Source organism: Drosophila erecta, unplaced genomic scaffold, assembly GCF_003286155.1.
Source record: "Drosophila erecta strain 14021-0224.00,06,07 unplaced genomic scaffold, DereRS2 tig00000126-arrow-pilon, whole genome shotgun sequence".
NCBI classification, from domain to species: domain Eukaryota; kingdom Metazoa; phylum Arthropoda; class Insecta; order Diptera; family Drosophilidae; genus Drosophila; species Drosophila erecta.
Genome location: NW_020825209.1, coordinates 9,742,150 through 9,753,630, shown reverse-complemented (window position 1 = coordinate 9,753,630; position 11,481 = coordinate 9,742,150). Strand labels below are relative to the sequence as shown.

The following is an 11,481-nucleotide window of genomic DNA, read 5'->3' as shown; positions in this document are numbered from 1 at the left end:
TTTTTCCTTCAGCACCGCCTCTGCCTCTGCCTCTGCCTCTTTCTTTTTTCTTCTTCTTCTTCGATTTCGAATTTCCTTGCAGACGCCAGACGACCTTCATGCTCACTTTACGGTTATGTGCACTTCTCTCCGCGAACGATGGGCTCGATTTTGAGGCCGAATTTCGGGTTCCAACTTCGAGTTACTGCGGCAGTTGAATAGTTGGGATTGCGCACGTAAGCCTTTTAAGCAAAGACGTCGACAAGATGAACAGTCGAACTTCGATAACTGCAAAGTTTAAGCTACACCATATGTTTTTTACCCGATACTATACAATTCCGCTTCGTATACCGTTTCCTTAGCAAGGAATTGAACCATAACCGATTCACTTAAATAATTTCTGGATTTTCATAAATTTAACGTTTTGTATTAAAAATTTGCGTAAACATATGGAAGTACAATTACAGCTTATTTGTGTAAAAACCAATTGAATTATATATTAAAAGAGTTTTTCTTTTCATTTAATATTTGTTGTGCCCTTTACGCAAGGGTTCATACATAACTTTAGTTGGATACTTAATCTTCACTGTACTTACAATACATTATCGACTTTAAGTTCGACTTGGAAAGACAGCTGGCAGAAGAACCACAAACAATTGACCAGTTTTTGGCATTGAAGAAGCCGACGAGTTGAATAAAAAAGCGAAGATCAAAGTGAAATTAGTGGCATTTAGAGTTTTCATTGTCTAGCCGGTTTGTCTTATTTCGATCAGTGTGTGGTTGTGTGTATTTGCCAATTGACAACCACAACACGATTTTTGCCAAGTAATTGTCATTACATTACATTACACACCTGATATCGAACGGATATTCAACGCAACTAGTTTGTGCCATTAATCGACATTCAATGGAACCACCAAAATTGCTTCAATTTCTGCCTATGGGGTGATGTTTTTGATGGTGGTCCCGAAAAACCCCAAGTTATGTGTTTCGTGGGGCTATAGAAAGCCATGTTTTTGCATTCCATACAATTTCCTGGTTGCATTTGCATTGTTATACAATGTGATATCCGGGAAGGATTCAGGCGAAATGGGAACTATTTTCTGTTGTAATAATCTAAATGGATTTTATACGATAGAAAATAACAAAGCGGCCGCTTTATTATTAATTGTAGTAATCTAATAAATTTTAAACGATAGAAAATAGAAATGTTGTCTTACATGAAATAAATGTATATTTTTAAATAGAAATTGATACTAAAACAACGGTTGTACAACAGGATGTATGAGCTATAAATTTTAAAAATATTTTCCCAGAAACATAAAGGTATTATTTCTTAGCTTTTTGTGTAGTTTATCTTATTGGTATCTCTTGGTATTATCTATGGTCAGTTATCTTGGGTTGACACTCTTTTAGTGTTTACTAGAGCATTTCCCAATTGTCCAGTCCCTGAGACCGAAACACTTGAACCACTTCCACCTGCAACTGGAATGACGAAAGTCTCACACACAATATAATGTCCGCAAATTAACGGATCCGCGATGATGTGACGATCGTTTGATATATCACCATCTAATGGGGCAAGGTCAGCTCAAGCAATTTAAGCAGAGTTTTCCATGCGAATGTCGGGGAAACTCCGCGCCCCCCGCCCAAATAAACAAATAAAACTTGACAATAAAAGGCACAAATAAACTTGTCAAACTTTTTGCGACGAGTGTGTCTTGCCGGCTTTTGTTTTGGTTTCTTCTTTGTATTTTTGTTTCTAACTCGATGTCTTAGGGCCTCCATTGGTCAAGGGCTATACTTCAATGATCATGAGAAGTGACCTTCTTGAAGGGAGGCCTTTGCACTTGATAAATTAAAGCCGCTCTTACCAAATAAATTACACTCTAATGAATACTAATGCATCATAATGGCCAGAAAACACTTTCGGTTCCCAGGCTTCTGTGCATATTTAATCAACGATTTCCGCTACAATTACAATTAGTGTTACCATCTGGTTTTACACACACGAGCTTTCTGGCGTCACGGCGGACAATTTCCGGCACTTACCACTTTTCATACAAGTACTACCTATGTGCTAGACGCCCATGCCAGACGCAATATTTCTTTTGGGCCAATTGCCCAATCAACAAACAAATTTATGCTCGAGGGCAATTAAAAGTGAAAATAGAAGAGGCTCCGAACAAATAAATAAAGCAAAGTTGGGTAAAGCGAAGAGGCGTCTTCTCCCCTTTCTTCTGGCCTATGGTTGGCCCAGAAGAAAGCCCCTGTTGGGTGACATAACAATTACGCATCCCCATCCCCCCATTTCAGCCCCTTGAGTCCAACCATGACTTTGTCTTTTAGCTGAGTCATCCACATCGGTATCTCCAACTTGCGCGCTGGAAATGAACTTCATTAAACGACAAATGCAGAAACGAAGCCATGGAGTAATAGCAGCAAGTGAGCCAAGTACTCGTAACTCCCATAGAAATGGTATCGTGACACGATTCTGCAAATCGGACATCTTTAAATTCCTTTAATACGTAAATAATACACACATTCAATCAGATAAGCCCTAAGGTTTAATGCTAATAACTTAATTCTTTATAGAATGTTCTCTTATAATTCAAACTGAATACCTAATGTTTTCTCAAACTTTGGAGCTAAAATGCCTCTTAGGCTTTGCTCCACATTTTTGAGTAATTAATTATGATAACTCGCCTCTAATTTACAATATCTAGCCGTGAGTATCCGACCGCGATCACCTCAACTCACGTCCATCTCCGATTTGTATCTCGGCTCGTGTATCTGAACAGCAGTCGAGCATGGCCGATTTGGCCGACGTGCCTAAGACTTCGAACAGATGTGTACCATATGTACGAGTGTGTACATAGATATGTAGGTTACCCGATGGGCGGTTGCCAAAGGGGGCGTGGCAGACAGTGGCCAACTGGTAGTCGGTGAGCTGACATTTCCTCCGTCAGCAGAAAATCATCCCAATCACTTGCCTCAACCGTTTAGCTTTACCTACTCGCATGTGTGACGTTGGTATTTTTGGAATTTCCCTGCGTACTCCCGCGCACCTCTACCCATTTTTCACTTTCCACGGACTGAATGTGTCAGGTATGCCATGTGCCATACCCATTATCTTGGCTTGTATCGCGAACGATTTCATCTAATTGGTTTCCATTTTGCGGTTTGGTCAAGTGCATGGCAAGAAAAAAGGGTTATTACGTGACCTTTGTTAATTGCATGAAAGGAGTGGCGAAGTGGGTGGGGGTTTTAGATAGTGCAACCTCTCACACTAAATGGAGCAATTGTTCAAAGTAGATTTCGTAATAAAACGGCTAGTATAGATGAGTCTTTCAATTTGACTGAGTTCAATGTGTGAAATGAAAAGTGTACTTCAATTCCGCAGCTAGATATCTTAATGTAAAATAAAGCCATTAAATGTCAAATTAATACCATAGTGTACATAAAAGTTAAACCTTTTTAATTAATTACATGAAAAGTCAACAGTAAAGCCAGCCAAAATCCTATAGTGAGGAATATGCAGCTTCGCCTTGTTTAAATAAAAGAAATGATTCCGATAATTTCTGTTTTCCTAACACCTCTATTATACAATTACGAGGCGTCCACCCACTTGCTGGCCAAAAGCACTTGGCCAACAATTAATTGCGTTTAGTTTGGTATGCACCGCCACGCATTAGATGAAAACCGAAATGCTCAAACAAAAACCGAAAAACTGGCACGCTTCGCGGCGCCTGGAAATATTATACATATTGCGTTGGTCGCCGGGCATGGATAATGAGTTGTCCGCAATGAGCGGCAATTTGCTGGCCGAAAATCGAAAATTATATATATATACCTAGTTCCAAAAAAATGTAAAAAGAAAAAAAGTAAAACAAAACGGCAAAATTAAAAGTGAAAGCTGTCAATCAAAACCAAAACGTAGCCAACCAGGCCGAGCATCAAGTATCGCCGAGATTCAATACAATCGCCACTTAATGGTGATGGTGCGGTTTTCGCTTTTGGCAGATAAATCATACACTCAATATTAAATTGGCAGGCATTTTTCAATATCCTGTTTTGGTAATAAAACTTAAAGAGTAACATACGGATATCTTGAATATTTCAATCTTAAAAAGCATTAAGGACAAAAAGTTGGTGGAAGCTTAAGACAGTTTGAGGGCCATTGTACATTTTAGTTAAGACGCCAACCAAGAAGTAAAAAGTTTTAAGACGTGAGTGTAGAAAATCCAAGAAACGTAGATAAGTATGTGGAGCTAGAAGCCCTTCATTCAAACCAAAAAGTCGTCTTAAAAGCGTTATAAATTAATTATACTTCTTTTGACTTAGTCAGCATCAATACCAAATCCTCCTATTATTTAAATGTCTTACTTACTGCACACGTAATGACTTTAAATGACTCAAACTTGTAACCTTCTATGTAAGAAGCATATATATTTATATTAACAAAAAAAATGTGACAAAAAGTTAAAGCTTATATCGTAAAATATCGCTGAGCTTAGAGCTCGGTGTGTTTTCCGCCCAAATACTCCTCCTTGATCATATCCGCCCCCTTCTCGCCGATCATGATGCAGGCGGCATTGGTGTTAGCACCCACAATGTCGGGCATAATGCTGGCATCAATCACCCTCAGTCCCTTGGCGCCATGGACCCTCAGTTGCGGGTCCACCACGGCAGTGGGATCAGTGGATGGACCCATGCGAGTGGTTCCGACCGGATGGTAAACGGTGGTGGTCATGTGACGGATATAGCAGCGCCAGTAGTCATCCGACTGATAGGTCAGCCCATTGCAGGCCTCCAAATCCAGTTTGTGGAGCGCGGCCTCCCGCTGACTGAAGGCTTTGGTATTCGGCAAGTTCTTGTAGATATTCAAGGCCCTGATGTAGGTGTCCACATCACGCTCATCGGTCATGTAGCCGGGATCGATGATCGGAGCATCCAAATAGTTCGTAGATTGCAGGGTCAAACTTCCCGCCGAGAAGGGCTTCAGATGCAGCAAATACGTAATGTAGGTATTGGTCTCCTGGTTGGCCGACAAGATGCTCTTGGCCACGCGATCATTGAATCCGGTGGCAGCCACATAACCCTTCAGTTCCGGACTCTGCATCAGGCTGAAGAAGTTGGTGGTCTGGATGTCCGGATTGGGTCCCTCAATCGAGGTGGTGTTGATGAATCCAGTCAAGGCGGTGGCCTCGTGGTGCAACAGTTTGCTATAACGACCCATCAGCAGGTTGTACATGGCATCCACCAGCTCCTCTTCGGTGGGCTTGCGGGCAGTGGACTTGTCGATCTTGAAGATCACCGGCAGACTGGCGTGATCCTTTAGGTTCTCACCCACGGGCAGGTCCAGTTTCACGGGAATTCCCAGGCTCTTCAAGTGATCGGCGGGACCGACGCCTGTGAAATTATTAAGTATGAATTAGTTAGGCTATTGTTTTTTACTATAAACCCTCTATAACATTTTCATATATACTTCTTTGAACAACATTTTTTTCGTTTCATATTAAAACCCTCAAATGCCTAATTAGTTTCGGTGTATCATCATAACCAGCTGTATATTCTATTGCGTATTTCTTGTTTAGAATGTTTGATATACATAGAGAAACCTGTTTCAAAGTTAAACTAAAAAACCTGCCCCATTTAAGTTTAAAATTCATGCGAATTTTGAGAACTTGTTCTTCAATAAGATTTTCTCTACAAATTCCGCTTAAACAATTTCACGAACTGATTTTTACTGTTTTTCTTTGCAGGTTTGTAAATTTTAACTATGCTGAAATACTAGCCATAAAATCTATAAGTCGTCAGCTGGAAAATTTATTATACTCCCTACTATAAGGGAAAGTACCGCACAATCGTAAAAGATTTTGTTATATCTCGCTAGAACGTTACTTTCAATATATATTTTTACTATCCCTACCGATCGGACGGACATAACCGCTTGACCTTGCTCGACCTTGCGGACCATTTCACATTGGCATCTCATCGACAAGAGGCTCCGTTGCTCGGGTCTGATATCGTATTCCGGCTATCTAATCGGCCCGATCCGCGCTTATCAAAAGTCTTTTCAGGCTTTTAGATGCAACAAACATAAACAGAAGCTAAACTAAAATCAACAAGATTTAGGGGCTTAAAGTTGGATTGAAGGATGGAAGTATATCTCACATGTGCACCGAGAAAACCTCTAATCTGCATTCGCTATCATGCTCGCATTTCCTTATTTAAATCTAGCTGTTACCAATTGCACATTGGAAAAGTACCTCGCTTTAGCCAAAAAAAAAACTATATAATAGGAGATCCGAAAAGATATTTTTATATGCTATCAAGAAATATTGGTTTTAAGATGGCACTTTTGAATAGTAGCTAATTTCACTTATCTGCATTATTTATACTATCAAAAAATACGTTCAGCACGTTAATATTTAAGGGTTTGCTGATATTTTTGAAGGTTTCCGGAGTGGACCTTTAAAGCCAAACTATTTGTATGAATACTTCAACAAGTACTTTTAGTAATGGGCACGTTCATACTGAAATCTTGTTTGACTCACCTGAGAGCAGCAGGATCTGGGGTGAACCAATGGCACCGGCGGACACGATGACCTCTTTGCTGGCCTTCACCGTGTACTCCTTCTTGCCGCGATGCACAAAGGTCACACTTTCGGCTCGGTTGTTGCGATCCAGATTGATCTTCTTGACGTGGGCGTGGCGCAGGATGTGCAGATTGGGCGTATTCTTCTTCAGATGGGATCGGGCGGTGGTGATGCGATGACCGCCATCCTGAGTGCCCAAGATGTCCATTTGGCCCACAAACGAGCCCTCGGTGAAGTCCGGAGCACTGCCGTAGCCCATCTCCTGCATGCCGGCGCGAATTGTGGTGCGGAACTCGTTGTCGGATACGTAATTGTTGAGTCCCATGGGTCCACCGACGCCATGATCGCCGGGCTTGTAATCCGGTCGCGTGGAGCGCAAATCCTCGGCCTTGCGGAAGTGCTCCAGCACCTCGTCGTAGCCCCAGCCAGGATTGCCCCTCTCCTCCCAGTCATCGAAGTCCTTGCGCGTACCTCTGGCATAGATCATGGCATTCATTCCATTCGTGCCGCCCAACATTTTGCCCCTCGGCCAGTGGCAACTTTCGCCCTGCATCGCCATGCAGGCACGTCCGTTCGGCTTCGAGTGGTACTGCCAATCCCATTCGGAGAACTGGGTGGCCATGTGCCAGGCAACGAATTCCGTCTCAATTGGTGGATCGCCACCGGCCTCCAGGAGCAGCACCTTCCATTTCTTTACCTCGGCCAGACGACCGGCAACCACTGCGCCCGAACTACCCGATCCAATCACAATAAAGTCGTAATCATGCTGGAATCCACCTGCCTGGTCCAGCCAATCGCCCTTGTCCTCTGGCCACTGATTTTGGCCACTCAAATCGCAGTACTTGGTGATCAGCGTGGACAGGAGCAGGGACATCAGGGTATTCGCCGGACCAGCCGAACGGGCGGCGCACTGGGCGCTAAGGAACTCCATCGTGGTGTTCCAAAACGTCCTTCACGTGTGCTGGAAAAAAAACTGCTCATTAGTATCATGGTAAAAATTGAAAAAATAGGCATCTATGATTCTATCTTTTTATAATCCATCTGCCTGGAAAATCTATAGGCTGCCTTTTAAAATTTCGAGATAAAGCACTTCAGATACAGATACACTTCTACAAGTTATGCACTGAAAATCCATGGGATACCTACAGGCTGTGCTCTGTATTATCCTCGGGTGATCCTGCACTGATTCTCGGCACCAGAAATCCGTAATCCACCTGCGGCACACGTGCGAACGCTCTCTCCGCTCGACGGCAACTGTTCTACCGGACCGGCTTTCAACCGGAATTTGTACGTCCGGGCCGCGAACGCTTTTCGTATGCCATTGGCGTCCGTAAATCAAAAAAGAAAGAAAAAAACCAAATCGCTCGGAGACATTTGCATTTCGCTGCGAGTATGTGTATATAGCCGTAGCTATATATATATATACACACACATAAATTAGACGCACCTTCCGCCTTCAGCAGCTGCGCGGCACTCCCCTTATCACTCGAAGATTAGCTAACTGAGGTGTGATAAACCCGCAGCGACCCATGGAAGCCACCCAAAATCAACAATCGAGAATCGTGAATCGAGAATCGTGAATCGAGATTAGAGATTGGAGAATGGAGAATCTAGAGTCTCCCTATGTTCGCACTCGGTTATCTTTATGCTCGTTGGTGGCCGTGTTTTTGGTTCTTTTCTTTCGGTTCCAGCTGATAAGGACAGGTTCTATTCTTGTTGAGCTACCGCCAGCGAAAAACCTGTTTTGTGGGTTTGTGGGTCAAGTTTGGGCAAAAATATGCTAAACATCTTAGTAATGGGCGGTGGAATCTGATTTCTATATATTGTATCTGCTTCTTCATCAGGGTGGTTCGAATTCAGATTACAGTTTATCTGTATCTGTCATGGTATTGGCAAGGCCACAATTGCTTGGTATAGCTTCTATTTATGAACTGTATATACCCTTTTTACTTATTATACGAAATTCAGGCACTAAAAACTTCATGAGCATTGGTTTTCGTTTTATATATTTTATAATAATTGTAAAAAAAACGATTCACTAAATTACTACTGTTTATAAATAACAAACAAATTTAATAGATAACTACTTGCAAATCCATTTAAGAATTTTGTTTAACGTGCGCTATTTTTGTTTTGCTAAGAACAATCTGATAATTAATTTTCATAGTTCGATAAACCGAATTGTGTTGAAGTCCACAGACTTAAATGTATGCACTTGTTGTTGACAAGTTGCCAATCGAAAAGAGGGCTGTGTTTGGAATTATCAAACTAGAAGTCATCCGCATGCATGTGCGGCACCCAGATACCTCCATTGGCGCCAACTGCCTCGCCCTCGTAATCCTCCCGGATGAAGTGGGCCGCCCTCTCGGCAATCATCACCGTGGCCGCATTCGTATTGGCACTGACCACCGCCGGCATGATGCTGGCATCCGCCACCCTGAGGTTCTCCAATCCATGGACCTTCAAGCGCTGACTCACACAGGCCTCGGGATCGTAGTCGGGTCCCATTTTCACGGTGCCCGATTGGTGGTAACAGGTGAAGGTGAAGTATTTGGCATAGCATCGCCAGTACTCCTCACTGCGGTAACTCTCTATGTGATCACACTCTTCGATGGGAATCCTAGCTATCTCGGCCAGGTGATCCTGGAAAGCTTTGGTCTGCTCGAGGGATTCAATGTAGCGTATGCCCCTCATCAACGTGGCCACATCCTCCGGCTTTGATAGGTAATTACTGGTTAGGATGGGTGGCTCCTTGGGATCTCTGCTCCGTAGATGCAATTCACCTTTGGCCGCCGGATGTGAGAGTAGAACATAAACGCACAGCAAATGGGACTCCTTAAGATATCCTTGCAACACGTCTATGTATTGGTCTTGGATGGATAGACCTTTGGTGAAGAGTTCCAGCGAAGCGTGATTGGCTCTCTGAAAGAACAGGTGATGGTTCTCGGTATCCGGATAAGCACTATCACTACTCGCATTGGTGTTGATAAACGCCACCAGGGAGGCGGTGCTGTGAGTGGCCAGCGGTCCGGTGCGATGGATTAGGTACTGATATATGCCATCCAGGATGCCCTTCTCCGTCATTGGCTCGCCTTGACCCTCGTCCAGTCTCAGAAAGATGGGCACGAGCACATGATCCTGGAGATTGCGGCCAACTCCTGGCAGCTCCAGTTCTACGGGTATGCCCAACTCCTTCAAATGCTGACTGGGTCCAATGCCGGAACGCATGAGAAGAGCTGGTGAATCGATAGCGCCGGCCGAGATCACCACATCTTTGCTCACTTTCACTTGATGGTTAACACCAGCCCTTTCGAAGTTGACTGCTGTCACCGTATCGCCATCGAAATCCAATTTGGTGACCAGCGCATTCTTGACCACATGCAGATTGGAACGCGATCTGGAGACTGCACCCAAATAACCCTTGGCTGTGCTCATTCTTTGACCTTCTCTCACGGTTCCCGGCACATGGGCATAGCCCGTTTCACTGCCCTCCTGGAATCTCTCAACATAAGGCAGTCCCAATTCGCGACCGCCATCGATGATCAACTGATGTATGGCATTATCCTGTCTCTCGAACGGCTTCAGGGTCACATAACCCTTGGGATGGGTGGCATTCCCTTGGGGCGTGACGGACTTCTCGAAGAACGGCATCACCTGGTCATAGCTCCAGCCCGTGCTCCCCATTGCCGCCCAGCCATCGAAGTCCCTGCGATTGCCACGAACATACAGCATGGCATTGGCTCCTCCCGATCCTCCCAGCATCTTGCCACGTGGCCAGTAGCAGCGACCTTCCTTCATTCCCAGACAGGCCTCATCACTGGGCTCTGTGAAGTAGTTCCACATGAACTTCGTGTGCTGCAGTCCAAAGAATAGTGCCGGCAACTGCAAGTGCATTTTAGTTATGTATAAATTTACTTTCTTATTATTGCATACTTATAGACATGAAGGTGAATTGATATTTGTGTAAAATTACCACTTACTGCTATCAATACAATCACTTCGATACCAATTTAAATGCAGTTTTAGATACAATTTGTAGATATAAAAGAAGCTTAGACTGTCTTCTTAACAAAACATTGATAAGTGTTAAGTGATATTGCTCGTTATATTTATTAATAATTTTTATGATATGGTGGGGGGCTTTCCCGCCAGACTTTGTTTTGCGTCTTCAGTAGTTTGAGAAGCTCGAGAGTGGAAAATTTTAGTAAGATAGCAGTGGAAAGAGCTGTATAGCTATGTATAAGATTAGACAAAAAATATGCGCGATATCTTGGCTTATGGACTCACCTCAGATTCAATGGGTGGATCGCCGCCCGCCTCCAGGACGAGCACTTTCCAGTCGGGATTCTCGCTCAACCGGCTGGCCACCACGGATCCCGCAGATCCCGCTCCAATGACCACAAAGTCATAGGGCTGACTCAAATCGCCCACATAGTCCACTGGCCACTGGCTGGCGGGTGAGATGAGACATTGCGACGATAGAAGGCTCTGCACGAGGACGGTCATCATGCCACTCCACAATCCGATGGCAGGTGGTGCTGGCGTACTACCGGATCCACACGCATTTGGGCCAATGGCCGCCGCATCCACGTTGATACTCTGGCCGCCGTCTAGTGACATTGCGTTTCTGTTTTCTTTGCGTCTGCTCTTGCCACTCGTTTGGTCCCGGTTCTGTCTGTATCTGAGGCGCGGTTGCGCCTGAAGATTCGCTTTTATAGCCACTGATCTGATAAGCCGGTACAGTGCATCCTCCCCCTGCGGCGACAGAAACTCGAATGGAACCAAGGGAAATACATATATTTAAAAAAATCTTTAGACATTAATCAATGTGAAAACTGTAAAAAGCTCACATTGACTTCAGTGCTTATCGAAAGCATCTTTGTTTACTTTTGAGCAAGTG

At 43.9% G+C, this 11,481-nt stretch overlaps 3 protein-coding genes across 9 annotated transcripts in view; 1 reads left to right on the top strand and 2 right to left on the bottom strand.

Annotated features, from left to right (window-relative positions):
* The window catches only part of LOC6550611 (flotillin-2), an 88,559-nt gene that overhangs the window by 56,461 nt on the left and 20,617 nt on the right, over positions 1–11,481 (top strand). The gene's annotated exons all lie outside the window — the stretch shown is intronic.
* On the bottom strand, positions 4,389–7,866 carry LOC6550633 (glucose dehydrogenase [FAD, quinone]). The gene is made up of 3 exons (XM_001978109.3): positions 7,728–7,866; positions 6,540–7,542; positions 4,389–5,391 (listed from the first exon to the last, which is right to left on the bottom strand). The coding sequence occupies exons 2-3, from the start codon at positions 7,510–7,512 to the stop codon at positions 4,493–4,495; spliced, it is 1,872 nt and encodes a 623-aa protein (XP_001978145.1). The 5' UTR covers positions 7,513–7,542; positions 7,728–7,866; the 3' UTR covers positions 4,389–4,492.
* Positions 8,590–11,387, bottom strand: LOC6550632 (glucose dehydrogenase [FAD, quinone]). Its single transcript, XM_001978108.3, has 2 exons — positions 10,869–11,387; positions 8,590–10,463 (listed from the first exon to the last, which is right to left on the bottom strand). The coding sequence occupies exons 1-2, from the start codon at positions 11,199–11,201 to the stop codon at positions 8,850–8,852; spliced, it is 1,947 nt and encodes a 648-aa protein (XP_001978144.1). The 5' UTR covers positions 11,202–11,387; the 3' UTR covers positions 8,590–8,849.

Excerpts from the sequence above, each read along its gene's own strand:
- LOC6550632 (XM_001978108.3), bottom strand. The coding sequence starts at position 11,201 with ATGTCACTAGACGGCGGCCAGAGTATCAACGTGGATGCGGCGGCCATT. Across the intron at positions 10,464-10,868 it reads ATCCACCCATTGAATCTGAG|TTGCCGGCACTATTCTTTGG; the intron begins GTGAGTCCATAA and ends ATGCACTTGCAG.
- LOC6550633 (XM_001978109.3), bottom strand. The coding sequence starts at position 7,512 with ATGGAGTTCCTTAGCGCCCAGTGCGCCGCCCGTTCGGCTGGTCCGGCG. Across the intron at positions 5,392-6,539 it reads CCAGATCCTGCTGCTCTCAG|GCGTCGGTCCCGCCGATCAC; the intron begins GTGAGTCAAACA and ends ATAATTTCACAG.